The sequence below is a fragment of the Vipera berus genome (genome assembly GCF_964194415.1).
Source record: "Vipera berus genome assembly, chromosome: 16".
NCBI classification, from domain to species: Eukaryota; Metazoa; Chordata; class Lepidosauria; order Squamata; family Viperidae; genus Vipera; species Vipera berus.
In genome coordinates this window covers 6,066,943-6,084,561 of record NC_138219.1, presented here as the reverse complement: position 1 = coordinate 6,084,561, position 17,619 = coordinate 6,066,943, and the positions used below count along the sequence as shown (strand labels likewise).

Below are 17,619 nucleotides of genomic sequence, written 5' to 3'. Positions count from 1 at the left end.
CCCAAAGCGGTCCCCCAACCTTCCCTTCCTTCTTTTAAAGGTCCATCTCCAGCATCTCCCGCAGCCCCCCCCCCCCCGCCTCTTTCAGACCCACCTGAGGGGCCTTTCCCACACATCCCCCTCCCCACGTGGGAATGGGCAGCCCCCTCCCCCAAAGCCAGGGAGGCTGCTTTATTTGGGTGCTTCCTCCCCCCCCGAGTTCCCTCCCCCTGCATTTGGATGGGTCGAAAGGCCACCTCCTCAAGGACCCTGGGAGAGAGACCCCTGCCCCCCCCGGCTCCCCCCAACCCAGGGGATTGGGCACCTGCATGGAGTTGCCCCCTCCCCCTTTCCTTCGGCCGAAGAAGCAATTGGGGAGGGGAGTCGGAAGGGGGGAGGGCAGCAAGTGTAGGAGGGGGGTGTAGGAGGAGAGTTTTCGGTTCCCCACCTGTAAATGGGGGGGGGAGAGACACCCCCCCCTTTTCTCATTCCTGGGGTTTTTTTTTGCTCTTTAGGGGAGAGGGGATAAAAAGCCCCCCCTTCCTCAAAGGCCTTTTTTTTGGAACCCATTTATAGGTTTTTTTTGGGGGGGGCTGCTTCAGTCCCTCCCTCTCTCAGGTGAGTAATGGGGGGGGGTGTTTAATAGCAGCCCCCAGGGGGAGAATGGCAGCCCCTCCCCCACACTGAGGGGCTTCTGGGGGCCTACCCAGGTTTCCCTTGCCCCCCCCAGGCGGTGGAGGGGGGCAGGGGGGGGGCTGGAGACCCCCCCCACCCCATCCCGAGAGCTCCCACCTGGCCTCGCAGTTGCTGGGCCTCCTCGGCGCTTCTGCGGCTGCGGCCCCCGCACGCACCATAGAGCATGGCGGCTCCCAGCCCCATAGAGCGGCCCCCTCCTCGGCCGGACCACTCCCGCTCCTTGACTGCTCTATGGTCCCATTGTCCGAACGGGCCTTCCCCTCCCCGGAGAGGTAGCCGGAACTTCCGGCGATAGCGGGAAAGGGGTGTGTGAAGTCATGTGCCGATCTAGCCTTCCGCGCCTCTATGGTAGCAGCCAACGGCCGTGCCTAACCAGGCGGAGACGGGAAAGAGCGCGTTTCCGGGTGACGTCACGGAGCAAAAAAGGAAGGGCTTGCTCTGTTTTTCTTCTTGGCTCTATCTTCGCTGCCTGGTCCGTCCAGCCAATCGGCAGGCCGCGGGGCGGCTCCTTTCTCCGCCCCTTGGCCTGGCGCAAGGCCAATCGGCGTCAAGGCCCCGGTTGGGTGGCGGGGTGGGGGCGTGGACGAGAGCGGCCGCAGAGGCTGGGACGGCTGCCATCTGCTGGGAGCGAGGCGGAATTGCAGGGGAAAAGATTTGCCCTGCTGAGCGAAGCGGTGGCACCTCGGACTGACTCTGCTTTGCATTATAGAAGGCCCTCAATCGGGTGTGTGTGTGTGTGTGTTTGTGTGTGTAGGAGAGAAAGAGAGAGAGAGAGAAAAACAACGCAATGACATATAGCAAGAAAAAGCCCTTCCCGGTTTCTGCCTGCTTCCTAGCTGCGGGTAGACTGCTCCTGAACAGGGAGGCTCTGACCCGACCGTCCAAAGACGCAGGTTTATTGAAATGCACGATTCGCCTTCTCAAGCCTCCCCTGCCGACCTCCACCCCCCTCCAAAAAAAAAAACACGCCAGCAATCCCCAGCTGCTTCAACTGGGCCAAGTTAATTCTGGGAAGGGGCGCTCTCCTGCCTTTGACAGCTGCAAAGCGGGCACCCCCCCCCCAGCCCGCCTGGAGGGAGCTTTTCTCCGGCGTTGCATGAGCTTCACCGGTGGGACTTCGGCCCCTGGCCCAGCCACCAAAGGTGAAAGCAAACTCCCACCTTTGCAGCAGATGCATCCGTGGTCCCCTGCATCCGCCCCCCACACACTCCCCAGGGCTGGGCTGGAGGGGTCCCGCGACCTCCACCCCTCCCTCCCTCCCTCCTTCCTTCCCGGACCCAGCTTTCCCGGTGACGGTGCTGCATGGGGAAGATGGGCGTTGTAGTCCCGGGCTCTCTGCCACGATGGAGATTGCTGTGATCCCCAGAGAGGAGCTGCTTTTAGGGAACGGGATTTGTCCACGTCTGAGCGGGTGCACGCGTCTGAATCCCCTCTCCAGCAAAGCAACGCCTGCATGGGGACCCGCTCAATGAAGATGGGATGGGGTGTGTGTGTGTGTGTGTGTGTGTGTGTGGTGTGGTGGGAAAGGCAGGGGCCACATGCCGCATCTTCCTCCCCCTCCGCTAGGAAAATCCGACTGGCCCAACCGTGCATGCACAATGTATAATAAACGCGCGCACGCATACACACGTGTGCATCTGTGCACGCTTTAGCAGGAGGGCTTTGATGACCGTGCAAACCTTGGAGGATGAGGATGAGGAGGATGAAGATGGGGATCGTTCTCTTTGCCTTGATTTCCCCGCCTTGCCCTTCTCCCTCCCTCCCCCCTCCCCCACCCCCGTGGCAGAAATAGGATGCGTCCCCTTTAAATTTACCCAGGAGCCTTGAAAAGGAGCCCCAGGGGCCCCAGGGGGGGGGAAGGAAAAAAAAAAAAAGCTTTCCCCACCCTGGCTAGCCGGAGCCTTGCTCGCTGCCTCCGCTCGGCCGCAGGCGGGTGGGGGGGTCCCGCTTTGCAAAGCGCGGCGGGTGGAGCCGATTGCAAACCCCTCGGCCGGATCGATTGCAGAATTATTGCATTTTATTTATCTGCCTTTTTGTGTGTGTGCGTGCGTGCGTGTGTGTGCGGGGGGGGGAGGTGGAGAGGATTTTTTTTTTTTTTGAAAATTGGGAATTGCACGCAGTTGCAAGCGAGAAGCGAGGGAAGGAGGGGGATCGATCGGTGCAAAAGGGGAGGAAGGGGAGGGGGGCGGCGATGGATGTCTGAAAAAGAAGAAAGAGAGAGAGAGAGAGAGAGCGCGAGCGGAGGAGCAGGCATGGAGCCCCCCCACCTTTCCATCAAACAGGAATCCTTGGATTCAGGTGAGAACAAAAGGGACCCTTGCAAAACGGAGACCCCCCCCTCCTTCCCTCCCTCCCATCTCCTCTCCACCTCCCCCCCCTTCCCGCCCCAGTTTCTCTATCCACACCACCTGCTGGCCCTGGTTGCATAGAAAGCGCCCCCCCCCCACGCCGTTGCCCCATATCCTCTTTCCCCCCCCCCATCTTCTTCCACTCTTAACCCCCCCCCCTAATTCAAAAAACATTGCAAAGGGGGAAGGGGGGCAGCTGGTGGGCCTCCCAAGCTTTGGGGGAAGGATGGAGTGGCTTGTTGCAATGGGGAGGGGAAGGGGAGGAGAAGGGAGAGGGGAGGGCCAGGACGGAAGGGGGGGGGGCTTCCCAGGAAGGGGATGAGGGGGGAGAGAGAAAGGCGGCAAGAAGACACAACAACAACAACAACAACAGCAGCAAGCTGAGTTGTGTCTCTTTCCCCAAGGCTGCTTCACCTTGCCAGTCCTTCTCCAGCTTGGATGGGGGTGGGGGGTGGGGGCAGGGTCGGATGCATGGACCCCTTACTCCTCCTCGGACCCTCGGAATGGGACGGAGCCCCCCTCTGCTTTTCTGACCCGCTCGGCCAAGTTCTGGATTTTGCATTCGCACAAACTTTGGGAGTTGTGCCAGTCTTTCGCTTGGGTTGCTGTCAAATTGCGGGGTTTGGCCAATCTGGGGCAGGATGTTTGGAGGGCAGGAGGCTCCCCCCCCCCCCGGTCTTTGGGGTTGAGGATCAATTCTGTCCTTGGCACTGTGGGGCGAGGGGGTCCCTCAGCCGGGGTGGGGGTCTCCCTGAGTGGGACTCCTTCAGTGGCTGGTCCTGGTTTTGGAGAGAGATGTTCACTGAGACACACAAACACAGAGACACATTCAGTCGCTCACTCTGAAGCTGTCCACTGGGAGAGAAACACACAAACAGCACAAAGACACACAAAGACATTCACTCATTCGTGTCCACTGGGGGAGAGAGAGAGAGACACACATACACAACACACAACAAAGACGAACCCACTCATTCTGAAGATGCCCACTGGGAGAGTGACACACATACACAAAACACAACACACACACCACAAAGACGAACCCGCTCGTTTTGAAGATGTCCACTGGGAGAGACATACAAACACACTCTAAAGATGTCCACTGGGAGAGAGAGAGACATAAACACAACACACCAAAAGCAAACCCACTCATTCTGAAGATGTCCACGGGAGACACACACACCAAACACACACACACACACACACACACTGTGGGCTACAGCTCGGTCTTGGAAACAGTCTTGGGGCCAACAAGCATTGTGAGGGGAGGGAAACTTTGGGGGGGGGAACTGCTTGTCCTGGCAAAGCCCCCCCCCCCCCACTTTGGCCTGGTCCGAATTTGCTGCAAAGAATGGATGGTTACAGAGAGTCCTCAAGTTACGAGCACAATTGAGCCCGGAATTTCTGTTGCTAAGCGAGACGGCTGTTAAGTGAGTTTTGCCCCATTTTCACGTCCTTCCTCGCCCCAGCTGTCAGGTGAGTCACTGCGGGTTTTAGTAACAAGGTCCAGAAGCGAATCTGGCTTCCCCATTGACGTTACTTGTCAGAAGCTCGCAAAAGGGGATCGTGTGACCCCGGGATGCTGCAACGATCCTAAGTGTGGAAAAAGGGCCCTAAGTCGTTTTTTTTCCAGTGCCGTTGTAACTTCAAATAGTCACTAAATGAAGTGTTGTAAGTAACACCCCCCCCCCCGATGTTTTTAAGAAAAGACTAGACAGCCACTTGTCTGGAATCCGATAGGGTCTCCTGCTCAAGCTGGGGGTTGGACTAGAGGACCTCACAGGTCCCTTTCGACTCTGTTATTCTGTAATTCTGCCCTTCCTCCCTCCCTCCTTCCCCTCCCCCATATTCCTTCCTTCTTTCCTTCCTTCCTTCCTTCCTTCCTCTTTCTTTCTTTCTTTCTTTCTTTCTTTCTTTCTTTCTTTCTTTCTTTCTTTCTTTCTTTCTTTCTTTCTTTCTTTCTTTCTTTCTTTCTTTCTTTCTTTCTTTCTTTCTTTCTTTCTTTCTTTCTTTCTTTCTTTCTTCTTTCCCTGGAGGTTTTTAAGAAAAGTCTGGACTCCTGCTCAAGCAGGGGATTGGACTAGATGACCTCCACGGTCCCTTCCAATGGTGTTAAGACTAACAGTCCTGGATCCTTGGACCTCCACAAATCAGATTTTTGGTGCCCAGATTCTCCTCTTCTGCTTGCCTCTTGTGCAACTAGTCCTCGACTTATCCCCTTTCGTTTAGTGACCGAAGTTACAATGGCAGTGAAAAGGACTGCTTCTTAGGACTGCTTCTCCTCCTTAACAACCATTGCAGCCTCCCCCTCGGTAACCAAAACCTGGTGAAGCAGGTGACCAAAACTTGGCCGATTTTGGTAGGTCTTTACGCCCATCTGTGATGGTCCTCTGATCAACCTTGGCGACTTTTCCAGCCTGCTTCCGACGACCGAACTCCACGGGGTAGCTAGATTTGCAAAAACGATTGTGTGATCCAGGTAACGGCGGCGGCAGCAGCGGTTGGCTTAACTGTGGCCCAAAAGGCCCATCAAATCGGGCGCAACTCGCTTAACGAACGCCTTGCTTAGCCGCAGAACATTGGGGCCGTAAAGCCGAGGGCTACCCGGCATTGCATGAGTGTAATTGAGCCTTTGTATCCCGCCAGGAGATTCCACGTGCCCGGAAGGCGCCTCCGATTCCCAGCACAGCGGCGAGTCCGGACGTCTCCTGCATCCCGCCGGGAACGGCTTGCTGCGAGGGATTACCAAAAAGGATCCTGTTGTGTCCCTTTTGGCCGGAGGGCGCAAATACTCAGACCATTGCGAAGCGCGAGCTTCCAGGCCGGGCAAAAGCCGGATTCCTGGGCGGGACCATCGGCGGTATTACCACGAACATTGGCGGGCGGAATACCTGATGGATTTCAACCCGGCGCGGCACAGCATGATCTGCATGGTGTGTGGGAGCTCCCTGGCCACGCTCAAGCTCAGCACCATCAAGAGGCACATTCGGCAAAAGCACACCTACTCCCTCACCTGGAGCGCCCAGGAGAAAGCGGTCATCATGAACAGCTGGGATGCTCACCTGGGCTTGGAGATGGAGGCGGAAGGGGCCTGCGGGTCCGCCAAAGGAGCCGGGGCGCCCCCTGGGGATCACGGTAGGGTGGCTCTCATTTGGGGCAGGGTCCCAGATTCCGGTGGGTGGGGTCTGTTTTGGCCTTTCTTGACCGGAAGCCCCTCGCTGGAGTTTAATGCAGAAAGTGGCGTTAGATGGGTGAAGGAACTCGTGTCAAATATCTCTTGATCTGGTTTCTCATTTTTTTATCCAACTTCTATCTGATTTCTGATCTTTAGTTTCTAATCGCTTATCTAATTTCTACTTAACTTCTAGTATTCATGCAGAGGTACAGTTTGGGGTAGCACTTAAGGCACCAGGCTAGAAACCAGGAGAGGGTGACTTCTAGATCCACCTTAAACAGAAAGTTGGCTGGGTGACCTTGGCCCAGTCAGTCTCTCTCTGCCCTGGGAAGGACACAATGGCAACCCACTCTCAAAGTCTTGCCAGGGAAGCTGCATGTATATGTCCAGGCAGTCACCTCAAGTCAGGTAAAGGTTCCCCCGCACATGCGTGCTAGTCGTTTCCGACTCTAGGGGCCGGTGCTCATCTCCGTTTCAAAGCCGAAGAGCCAGCGCTTGTCTGAGGACGTCTCCGTGGTCATGTGGCCGGCATGACTAGACGCCAAAGGCGCACGGAGCGCTGTTACCTTCCCACCATAGTGGTCCCTATTTTTCTACTTGCATTTTTATGTGCTTTCGAACTGCTAGCTTGGCAGAAGCTGGGACGAGTAACAGGCGCTCACTCTGTTACGCGGCACTCGGGATTCGACCCGCCAAACTGCCGACCGTCTGATCGACAAGCTCAGCGTCCTAACCCACTGAGCCACCGCGTCCCTTATATATATATATATATATATATATATATATATATATATATATATATATATATATATATATATATATATATATATATATATATATATATATATCCCATTTATTCTATCCATCCATTCATCTCTCTCTCATCCATTCCATCCATATCTATCTATCTATCTATCTATCTATCTATCTATCTATCTATCTATCTATCTATCCCTATCCTATCCTATCCTATCCTATCCTATCCTATCCTATCCTATCCTATCCTATCCTATCCTATCCTACATTTTTTAAAACAGTGAAAAGCAAATTAAACAAGGTTAAAATTAGGTTTCATCACCGCCCCTGTAGTGTGACTGGATTTCTTCTATGCTTGCAAGCAGTCCTTGACGTACGACAATTCATTTAGTGACTGTTGGAAGTTACAACGCTACAGAAACAACTGGCTTAACGACTGAGTCGCTTACCTACAGAAATTGTCATAAGTCGAGGACTGCCTGTATCCCTGTTAAATGTGGGGTGATCAGCCGGGCTGGGAAGCTGTGGGGAGGGGGGGTCCCCTGAATATTTTCCATCCCAGTCTAGTCTGCTATCCTGGCCTGCTGGAGAATGGAAAAGATTTACCCGTCTTGCTTCCACGCAGGAGAGCTTTTGCTGGACGGAGGCCGCCGGAGACGCCGTGGCCCGACTCCCCTTCCCTCTCGTGGGGGACGCGGGCCCTCCAGCCTGACCCTAAAGTCTTCCCCGGAGGGCGAGTCCCAGAGCCTGGAGCAATATTTGAAGCAATCCTTGCAAAGCTGGTTCCAGTCGGAGTTCCTGATGGATTACGACCCCCAGGGCAACCGCCTTTTCTGTATGATGTGCGGTTCCTCTCTGCCCAGTTTGAACCTGGATGACATCAAGCGCCACGTGATGGATGCGCACCCCACTTCTCTGGCCTTCAGCCCTGCTGAAAAGGGCGCCATCCTGGAGGCCTGGAACTCTCGGGAGCTGGTGCTGGGAGCCGAGGGGAGAAACGGAGGTGAGACAGAAATGGGGACTGGGGAGGATCCACTCGGGACGAAGGGGGACATGATAGCAGTCTTCTAGTATTTCAGGGGCTGCCCCAAAGAAGAGGGGAGAGGGGTCAGCTTGTTTTCCAAAGCACCTGAAGGTAGGACAAAAAAACTTGACTTCAAGGCAAATACATGCATACAATATCTCATTCATCTGCCTGCCTGCCTGCCTGCCTATCTATCTATCTATCTATCTATCTGTCTGTCTGTCTGTCTGTCTATCTATCTATCTATCTATCTATCATCTATCTATCTATCATCTATCTATCATCTATCTATCTATCTATCTATCTATCTATCTATCTATCTATCTATCTATCTATCATCTATCTATCTATCTCCTTTCTATCATCTATTATATCGTATCTGTCTATCTCTATCTATCTATCTATCTATCTATCTATCTATCTATCTATCTATCTATCTATCTATCTATCTATCATCTATCTATCTATCATCTATCTATCTATCATCTATCTATCTATCTATCTATCTATCTATCTATCTATCTATCTATCTATCTATCTATCTATCTATCTATCTCCTTTCTATCATCTATTATATCGAATCTGTCTATCTATCTCTATATCTATCTATCTATCTATCTATCTATCTATCTATCTATCTATCTATCATCTATCATATCGTATCTCTGTCTGTCTATCTATCTTATCTCTATATCGATCTGTCCATCCATCTATAAAATGGTTTTAATCAGGGAAGGCAGACCTTGGCAGTGAACAGGAATTCAGTTCATTCTACCTAATAAAAAAAGTTCAGGTTTAAAACCAACATGTTCTCCCAACATCTTTTCTAGGCAGGTATTGCCTCTTTTTCCAATAAGTCTTTTATCACATGTCCACCAAACATGATGATACGTGCCTGACTTATGTTTACATTTCCAACATCTATCTGACATATTCTTAAACATTTTTGCTAATTTTGCCTTTGGCAAGTGCCACCTATAGAACATTTTATGTAAGTTTTCTTTACAGGAAGTTGACATTGTCAATTTATAGTTTCATTCCCATAAATCTTGCCATTTTTCTAATTCCATATTATAACCAATTTTTTTTGCCCATCTTATCATTGTTTCTTTAACGTGTTCACTTTCAATAAAAAAAAATAAAAATTTTCTTAATTAATTTTTCATCCGAAGTCAACAATGTTTTATCAAAACTTAGTTTGTTCCTTATAAAATCCGTACATTTTAACCTCTCTATCGTATCTAGTTTGCATTTGCACACGTGTCCACCATGTTGGGTTGAATTCAATTCATTATTTTCTCTTCTTCTCGTAACCCATCCAGAAACCGGCCTGTCTGTGCAACAGGATCTGAACACGAAAGAGCGGGACTCTTCGCCTTCTCCAGACCACCCCACAGCAGAGGAGGGGATGGACGAGGCTGGCCCCTGGGACTCGGAAGAGAGCAGCCCTCGCGTTCCGGCACGTGGCCGGGACCACCGTCGCTACTTCCAGGAACACTGGAGGGTAGAGTACTTAATGGACTACAACGGGGTGCGCCACGGGCTGGTGTGCATGGTCTGCGGGAGCACCCTGGCCACACTCAAGATGAGCACCATCAAGAGGCACATTCAACAAAAGCATCCCGACTCCACACAACTTAGCCACCAGGTCAAGGCTCTCATCGTCCAGGAGTGGAATCAGAAAGTGGCCCGCCTGGCGGAGGCCGACGACTCGCAGCCAGAGACAGATGCCGAGGTGGACCAAGGTGAGGGACACTGCACACGGGTGTCTTGAGGCTGGAACTTCCCTGGCTGGTGTACGGATTATTATTATTTTTTTAAAAGCGAGGCATGCGACTGTCTTAAGCTAGTGTTCCTTAACCTTGATAACTTTAAAATCGGCAGACTTCCCAGGATTCCCCAGTCAGCATGGGTTAGGGTTAGGGCTGGCTAGGGGATTCTGGGAGTTCAAGTCCACCCCTCCTAAAGCATGCTGGCTGGGGGATTCTGGGAGTTCAAATCCACCCCTCCTAAAGCATGCTGGCTGGGGGATTCTGGGAGCTGAATTCTACCCCTCCTAAAGCATGCTGACTGGGGGATTCTGGGAGTTGAAGCCCACCAATCTTAAAGCATGCTGGCTGGGGGATTCTGGGAGTTCAAATCCACCCCTCCTAAAGCATGTTGGCTGGGGGATTCTGGGAGGTGAATTCTACCCCTCCTAAAGCATGCTGGCTGGGGAATTCTGCTTCACAGTGCTTTTGCGCCCTCTCTAAGCAGTTTACAGAGTCATCCTGTTGCCCCCAACAATCCAGCTCCTCATTTTTACTGACTTCGGAAGGACGGAAGTCTGAACCAACCTTGAGCCGGTCAGGATCGAACTGCTGGCTAGGTGCAAAATTAGCCCTCAGTACTGCATTCTAACCACTGCGCCACTAGGGCTCATAGAAACACCGTTATCCCTGACAAGCTCACCACCCTCTTTTGTTCTCGTTTTCCAGCCGAATCACGGCGTATTTACAAGCCACCTGCCTCTCCAGAGGATTGGGCCGTTCCTAAGAGGGAAGAAGATACCCCTGGAGCAGAGAGGTTGGCCCTGCCCCAGCCGTCTCCGCGGGCTGCCTCCACGCCAGTCGGGACCCTGTCTCGGCGGAGTCAGCGCCGAAACTACCAGCCCCGCTGGAGGGTGCAGTACCTGATGGACTACGACGAGCAGAAACATGGCTTGATCTGCATGGTGTGTGGGGGCACGCTGGCCACCCTCAAAGTCAGCACGATCAAACGCCACATCCTCCAGGTGCATCGCTTCTCTCTCGAGTACACCGAGCTGGAGAAACAGACAATCCTTGAAGCTTACGGTGAAAACGAACGGGTTTCCGGCGGCAAGGAGCCGCCGGGTCCAGAGGCACCCGCTAGCAACTCCGAAACTCAGGAGGTTAAGCCAAAGGTGGAAGAGGTCGGGAAGACGGCGCCGGATCACAAACTGTCTTTTGCGCGGTTTAGCCCCGCCTCTGAACAGTCGGGAAAACGGTGAACGGGACAGTTTCTCGTTTCCTTGCGTCTGCCACGGACAGCAGAGAGGGTTCAAATGTTTTTCGGAGACCTGCACGACGACGCTGCAGAGGCCCCGGACGTAATTCTTTTCCTTCCTTGTCCAGAGCATTTGTTTAATTGCATGTTGTGTTCCAGCAGCAACAGCTTTCCTCCCCCCCCCTTCCTCACCCAGACCTCTGAGCTGCAGAGATTTTGACTCAGAAAACTTGGGGGGCTGCGAGGGGGGGAGGTTATGGTACATTGAGGCGCCACAGAGCAAACCAAACGGGGGAAAAAAAAGCGTATTCCTTCAAGCAAGGAATGGAAAAGGAACGGTAGACTTATCCTGAAACTGTCATTGTTAGGAAAAACACCAGGCTGGTGAGCTGCTAAATCTTCACGTGTGGCGTTTCTTATCCTGTGACAAGGCACTTAAGAGGCTTGGTGGATGCGGTTTTATTTTTTTAACTCTTGTGTGGCGGCAGTGCTTTTTTTTGTAAAAGAAAAAGGTGCCAGAACTCACACACGTCATACAAACCCGCCTTGCCTACCCTACAAGGTTCCATCCAAAAAAGGTGCCGGAACTCCGTTCTGAGCGTTCTATGAGAAAAAAAGCCCTGTGTGGCGGTATTCAGAGGTACGGGCCAGTCCGTGGCCGATCTGCAGGCTGTGGCGGTGGCAACTTCTGTGGTCAACCCACTTCGCCTCGTCGTCGCTCAGGGTCAGAAAGCAGCTCTCCAAGTAAGGCTGGGCCTAATCCTAATAACCTGGAATCTAGCTGGTGTGGGACCTGGTGCACAGGCGCCTGCCTTTAGATTTTTCATTTCATTTTATTATTATTTTTTTAAGAAAAAAAAGGGAAGTTGTGCATGCCACAAACCCACAAGTTTTTGCTTCCTGCCTCAGGAATGTCTTCATGCAAGCATTTGAAATCAAGAGGGGGAACAAGAGAGAGAAAGGCACGGTGTAAGTTGTTGGCCAGCATTGTGGCTTTAGGGATGAGCACAAGGCCTTGTGGCTGGACGGGGCTTATTCTAAGAGGCAAGCTTTCGGGCTGCGCAAAAAAAGCCTAACCCTTTGATTTCAAAGCCTCCCACAGAGATTATCCCAACGAAATGATAAATCATGTTTCTCCTGCACCCCAAAACTGAATAATGACGGACGCACCCAGAACCCGGTGGCATCACTTAAGGAAGTCTTGGGGAGGATTCGGGCTGGGTTCACAGTTTTCTCTTTGGGGCTGCACTTAAAGCCCGTGTAGAAGAGCGGATATATCGCAAGATAAATCAAGGGATTCTGTGTTTAGGGGACTGTACCATGCCAGGTGGAGAAACGGCATCGTTCACATGGTTTCTTCCATGAAGAATTGAATTTTTCCCTATTATTTTTTTTAAAAAACCAACAGTACGGCACAAAAGGAAACAGGACGACGGTTTTAAGCTGCGATGGTTTTTTTTTTGGATACAGAAAAGCAACGAGGAAAACTCTTCCAACATCCCCATTAAGGGCGGTCCAGAAAAATCAAGAGTTGTCAGTCTGCTAGATTTAAAGAGTTTCGCTCGTCTAGTATAAATATGAGCACTTCCATCCTTGTGGGCTCCAGGTCTGTTCCTCTGTAGTAAAGGGTTAGTAGGCCATGGAGGACTTCCATTTGAGCACTGGGTTTTGCCTTCTGCAGCGAGTAGGCGGGTCTTTCCAAGGAAAGATGGGACAATGTGGAACGGCGGATAGAAATCCCGGCTAAACAACGGGAGAGGAACGCCTGCTGGCCGAGAAGGAATGAGAGGGGTGGGGTTTCAGAGGACCCCCCCCTAGGCTGTTTGACTCTTGAATGGGCCAGCGAGGGTCTTTCAGGAAATAGTTTCGGAAAGAAGTGGGTAGGGATCAAATTGAAGGGCCCTTGGTGCTCTCTGAGCTGGGCGGTTTTCTTGCAGACGTTTCATGCCCAAACTAGGTAACGTCATCAGCGCTAGAGAGGAGTGGGGTTTGCTGCAAATGGTGCTTCTAGCACTGATGATGTTCCCTAGTTGGGTCATGAAAGGTCTGCAAGAAAACCACCCAGCTCAGCCAGCGCCGATTGAGCACCACTTCATTTCAAACCTGAGCTACAAATATTCTTTACAGAGATCAAACTGGTGGGGAAAAAAATAATGCAGATTTGGCATATTAGAATGACTGTCTGATCTAGGAACGGGATTGCTGAGCATAATAAAACAAGCTCAACCAGGAATCACCGTTAAGAGAGATCCTTCCCAATTTTCCTGAATTATACCTTCTGGAAAATCTCGCCCGCAATCCTGTATCCTGGGGGCAGGTGGGTGGCCTTGGATCAATCAGCTAAAATTGTGCGTAATCTCCATCCCCTTTTTTTTAAAGAGAGCTCCGGGGTACAGCTTGGGTGCAGCGCGATCAAAACGAACAGTCGCTGTTGTGTCCAGGCCATCCCAAACCCAACGCTGACTTGCTTTGATGTTCTGCATTGCTTCGAGATGGCAAAAGCGACGCTAACTGGTTTTGCAGCTGTTTTCCAGAACGGTCCCTTTATTTTATTTAAATTTTTTAAAACGGTATGACGGAGAACACTCTCCACTAGATGTAGCGGGCTTCTGCTGGAAGAACGTGCGAAGGGCTAAAGCCGGTTTTCAACAGCCCCCAAGGCTTGCTTTGAGGACGGAGAAAATGCTATCTAGAACCAGACACACGGCATATTTTTTTTGGCAGACTTCTCTCTTCTTCCATCTCATCGTCACCCCGTTTTCCTAAATGTCTGGTTTGTATTTTTCATGGCTGGCCCTCTTTTTGAGTTTTGCTACCGAGAAACATTTGAGGACAGCAGCCTTGTGACTGTGTGGGAACTGTCTCTCTGTCGCTTGTGGGTGGGAAGGTGTTTTGCATCGATACGAAATGTTTTTATAATATATATATATTATATATAAGCACTACGTTTTGTAAAAAAAAAACAGGTTATGGAGAAAAAAAATCCTTTTAAAAGTTCTGCTATTTTAAAATGCAATTCCAAAGCTTCCTTTCTTTAAAAAAAAAAGGGGAAAAAAAGTTTGGGGGGCTCCCACGTTTTCCCTTTTGCTGCTGTGGGTTTGGAAAGCAATCGGAACGGATCCGATTTTGCAGTGTGAGGTCAGGTTGGTAAGACTGCAGGTAAATCCCCAGAGGGCTATTTTCAAGGGGAACGGGCTAGCAGTCAAGGAAGCGAGTTCCAATCCCAGCCATCCCTGAGGAGGAGGGTGAGCAATCAGCAATTACGGAAGGCAAATGCGTTGGATCAAAAAAAAAAAAGGAATTTTTGCTGCTTCGCTGGGTTTTTCTTTGGTCCCAGAAGGCTGTAGCTGTGCCTTCAGCTCTTGTCCAGCTGAGGTGACTGCAGCGTCCTTCCACCAGGATAAAAGGTAAAGGTTCCCCCGCACATGCGTGCTAGTCGTTTCCGACTCTAGGGGCCGGTGCTCATCTCCGTTTCGAAGCCGAAGAGCCAGCGCTTGTCCGAGGACGTCTCCGTGGTCATGTGGCCGGCATGACTGGACGCCAAAGGCGCACGGAACGCTGTTACCTTCCCACCGGAGCGGTCCCTATTTTTCTACTTGCATTTTTACGTGCTTTCGAACTGCTAGGTTGGCAGAAGCTGGGACGAGTAACAGGCGCTCACTCTGCTACGCGGCACTCGGGATTCGACCCGCCAAACTGCCGACCTTCTGATCGACAGGCTCAGCGTCCTAACCCACTGAGCCACCGCGTCCCTTCCACCAGGATAATTTCTACCAAAATGGCGTGGATGATCAGCTGCCTTGCTGTTTCTAGCCTTGGATGGAGCCTTAGCCCTGGCACCTGCAACCAGGGCCTCATAGTCCTCATCTAAGACCCGTGTGTGTGTGTGTGCAAACTTGGCAACTTTTTCAAGACTTGTGGATTTCCAAGTCCCAGAATTCCTCAGCCAGTGTTGGCTTGAAGATTCCCCAAAATGGCTGGCTAGGGAATTCTGGGGCTTGGAAGTCCACAAGTCTTGAAAAAGTTGCTAAGTTTGGAGACCCTCGCGTTACACAAACGCAATGCCAAGTTTGGCCAGGCTAGTTCTTGGCCAACGCCAATGACAGAACCTCTTTTTTTTTCTTTCCTTTTTTGCAATCTTCCCAAACTAAGCTAAGTAGGGACCCTGTGGCTCAGGGTTGATTCCCACCCACCCCCACCTCCAGAAGTGGTTTGCCATTGCTGCCTTCCTAGGGCTGGGAGAACAGGGACGGCTCAAGGTCACCTGGCTGGCTTCATGCCCAAGGCGGAACTAGAACTCGGGTCTCTACGTTGATGCCACTGCACTAAGCTCTCTGAGGGACAGAGGCAGTTAAGAAATATGAAATACAAAACCAACAGGGTCTTCTTTAGCCGACAATTAAAAATAAAGGCAACAGCCACAAAAGTACAACGGATTTGAGCTGATGGTGGAAGGACCACCATCCCAAAGACGGTTAAGTGCCTTTATTTTTTAATTGCAAGGCAGTGAAGTCTTGCCTTGAAGACAGCATCACTTTCCTGGAGTTGCGTTGCTTTTTTTGGGGGGGGGGAACCAAAGTTTTTAGATCACCAAGTGCTCCTCTATTAAACACATCAAAGGACAGTTGAGACACACACACACACACACCCACCCTGCCTTCATATGCCTCAAACCCCAGAAGGACCCGTGTTTCCTGGCACGCCACGATCCCATAAAGCACATCGAATGCAAAGGGTGTTGTTGGTAATTCTTGTTTTTGCTATCTACGTACATTCTTTTTTTTTGGGGGGGGGGAAAGGGGAAAAAAAAAGTCTGCCGGGCGCAAGGCAGCCAGTTCACCATAAGTCAAACACAGCAGTGAGAGAACAGATGTCGAAGCACGGAGTGAAAGGCTTCCAGTGCAGAAAAAAAGGCTTTTAAAAAGGGTATTTTTTTTGGAGGTGGGGGGTAGAGAGAGAAAAGGTGGGTGGTTTTTGAAGAGGGGAAGAGAAGCTACAGGCTTAGCTCTCTCCTTGGGAGCAGAGGATGCCATAAAACATGTTAGAGGTGCATGAGCTCTCAGCAATTTTTTTTGGGGGGTGGGGGGTTTCCCCAAGAACTAACCCTGCCCTCCACCCCGTGGGGCTCTTTGCCCCTTGGTGGAGAAATTATGGCACAGCTGGCCTGTTGGGTTGGCAGATGGGATACTTCCCCCCCCCCAAGCTTAGGATTTTGGGTTGATGTGCCGAGGGTCTTCCCTTCCCGAGCCTGCGGCCCCCTCCCCAATTTTAAACAGCAGCTCGAGGAGCAGTTTGTAGTTAAGACTGGTGAGTTGCGGGGAGGAAACTGAGGCAGCCTCTGGTGGGAAGGCAATCCTTCCGATTCAGCTGCCCATTTCTTTCCAGGGTCTTCCTCCCTCCCCCCCCAACCCCCCCCTCACTTGCTCAGCCTCAACGAGAGACGCAGCTGAGCCATGCCAGATCAACCTCTTTATTTCTCCCACTTTAAGCCCAGTTTCCACTTTCGCCGGAAGGGAAGGCAGCAACAGAAATTAAAAGTTTGCTTCTCTTTCTCCCCTCCCCCCCACCCCGCTGCCTAAAAAGCCACCTCCAGGAGGACTAGCCTCTTTGCTCTCCAACTCGGCTCTTCCCGCTTTCCTGAATCTAAAATTTCACCCGTGCACGAAGCGAGAATCCCTCTGTATGAGAAGAGGGGGGGGGGGCTCATAAGGAAGAGGGGTCCCGTTGCCATCTTTTGAGACTAACATGGGATGAAAAAGGGAAGGGGGCCCCTGGATTTCCCCAAGGACAGCCATTTGTTACAGCAGCTGTGTGTGTGTGTGTGTGTATATATATATATATATATATATATATATATATATATATATATATATATATATATATATATATATATATATATATATATATATATATATATATATATATATATATATATATATATATATATATATATATGTATATAAATCTGTCTCTCTGTGTGTGTATATACTGCTCAAAAAATAAAGGGAACACTTAAACAACACAATGTATTGTATTTAATAGTAGGATGTCTTGTGTTCCCTTTTTTTGAGCAGTATATGTGTGTGTGTGTGGGGGGGGGTGTCTTGGCGTATTCGGGTATACCTGTACCTGTGAAAATCTACGAAAACAAATGTGTGTGTGTGTGTGTATGTATATATTCTCAATATATACTGCTCAAAAATAAATAAATGGAACACTTAAACAACACAATGTACTGTATTTAATAGTAGGATGTCTTATCTTGTGTTCCTTTTATTTTTTTGAGCAGTGTATATGTGTGTGTGTGTGTATATATATATATATATATATATATATATATATATATATATATATATATATATATATATATTCAGGCAGGGGGTGTCTGGGAGAGAAGGAAGAAAAACGGAGGATGAGCTAAGAGAGAGGGAGAGCAAAGAGTCAGGATGGATGCAGAATTACACACACACACACCACTCTATTTCTATTTTGGGGGTGAGGGGGGATGTGTGAAGGAAGGGGGGGGAAAGGCTGTCCAAAATTTCCTTATAATCGAGAGCATCTCATCTGGGGAAAGTTAGGGAAGCCGCGAACCTGGTGCAGCAGATCCTATGCCCCCCCTCCCCACAAATTGA

At 50.6% G+C, this 17,619-nt stretch overlaps 2 protein-coding genes across 9 annotated transcripts in view; one reads left to right on the top strand and one right to left on the bottom strand.

The window, feature by feature from the left end:
• The window catches only part of SPINDOC (spindlin interactor and repressor of chromatin binding), a 30,326-nt gene extending 29,396 nt beyond the window's left edge, over positions 1-930 (bottom strand). For all 8 annotated transcript variants that reach the window (XM_081340460.1, XM_081340459.1, XM_081340454.1 and 5 more), the window contains exon 1: positions 772-930. In XM_081340460.1, the coding sequence (XP_081196586.1) occupies positions 772-858 (87 nt within the window). In that variant the 5' untranslated portion in view covers positions 859-930. The remainder of the gene's footprint in view (positions 1-771) is intronic.
• A 1,686-nt stretch (positions 931-2,616) lies between these two features.
• On the top strand, positions 2,617-11,522 carry ZFTA (zinc finger translocation associated). Its single transcript, XM_081340448.1, has 5 exons — positions 2,617-2,973; positions 5,670-6,158; positions 7,580-7,957; positions 9,301-9,723; positions 10,456-11,522. Exons 1-5 carry the CDS (start codon positions 2,871-2,873, stop codon positions 10,986-10,988), a joined length of 1,926 nt encoding a protein of 641 aa, XP_081196574.1. The 5' UTR covers positions 2,617-2,870; the 3' UTR covers positions 10,989-11,522.
• The last annotated feature ends 6,097 nt before the right edge of the window (positions 11,523-17,619 follow it).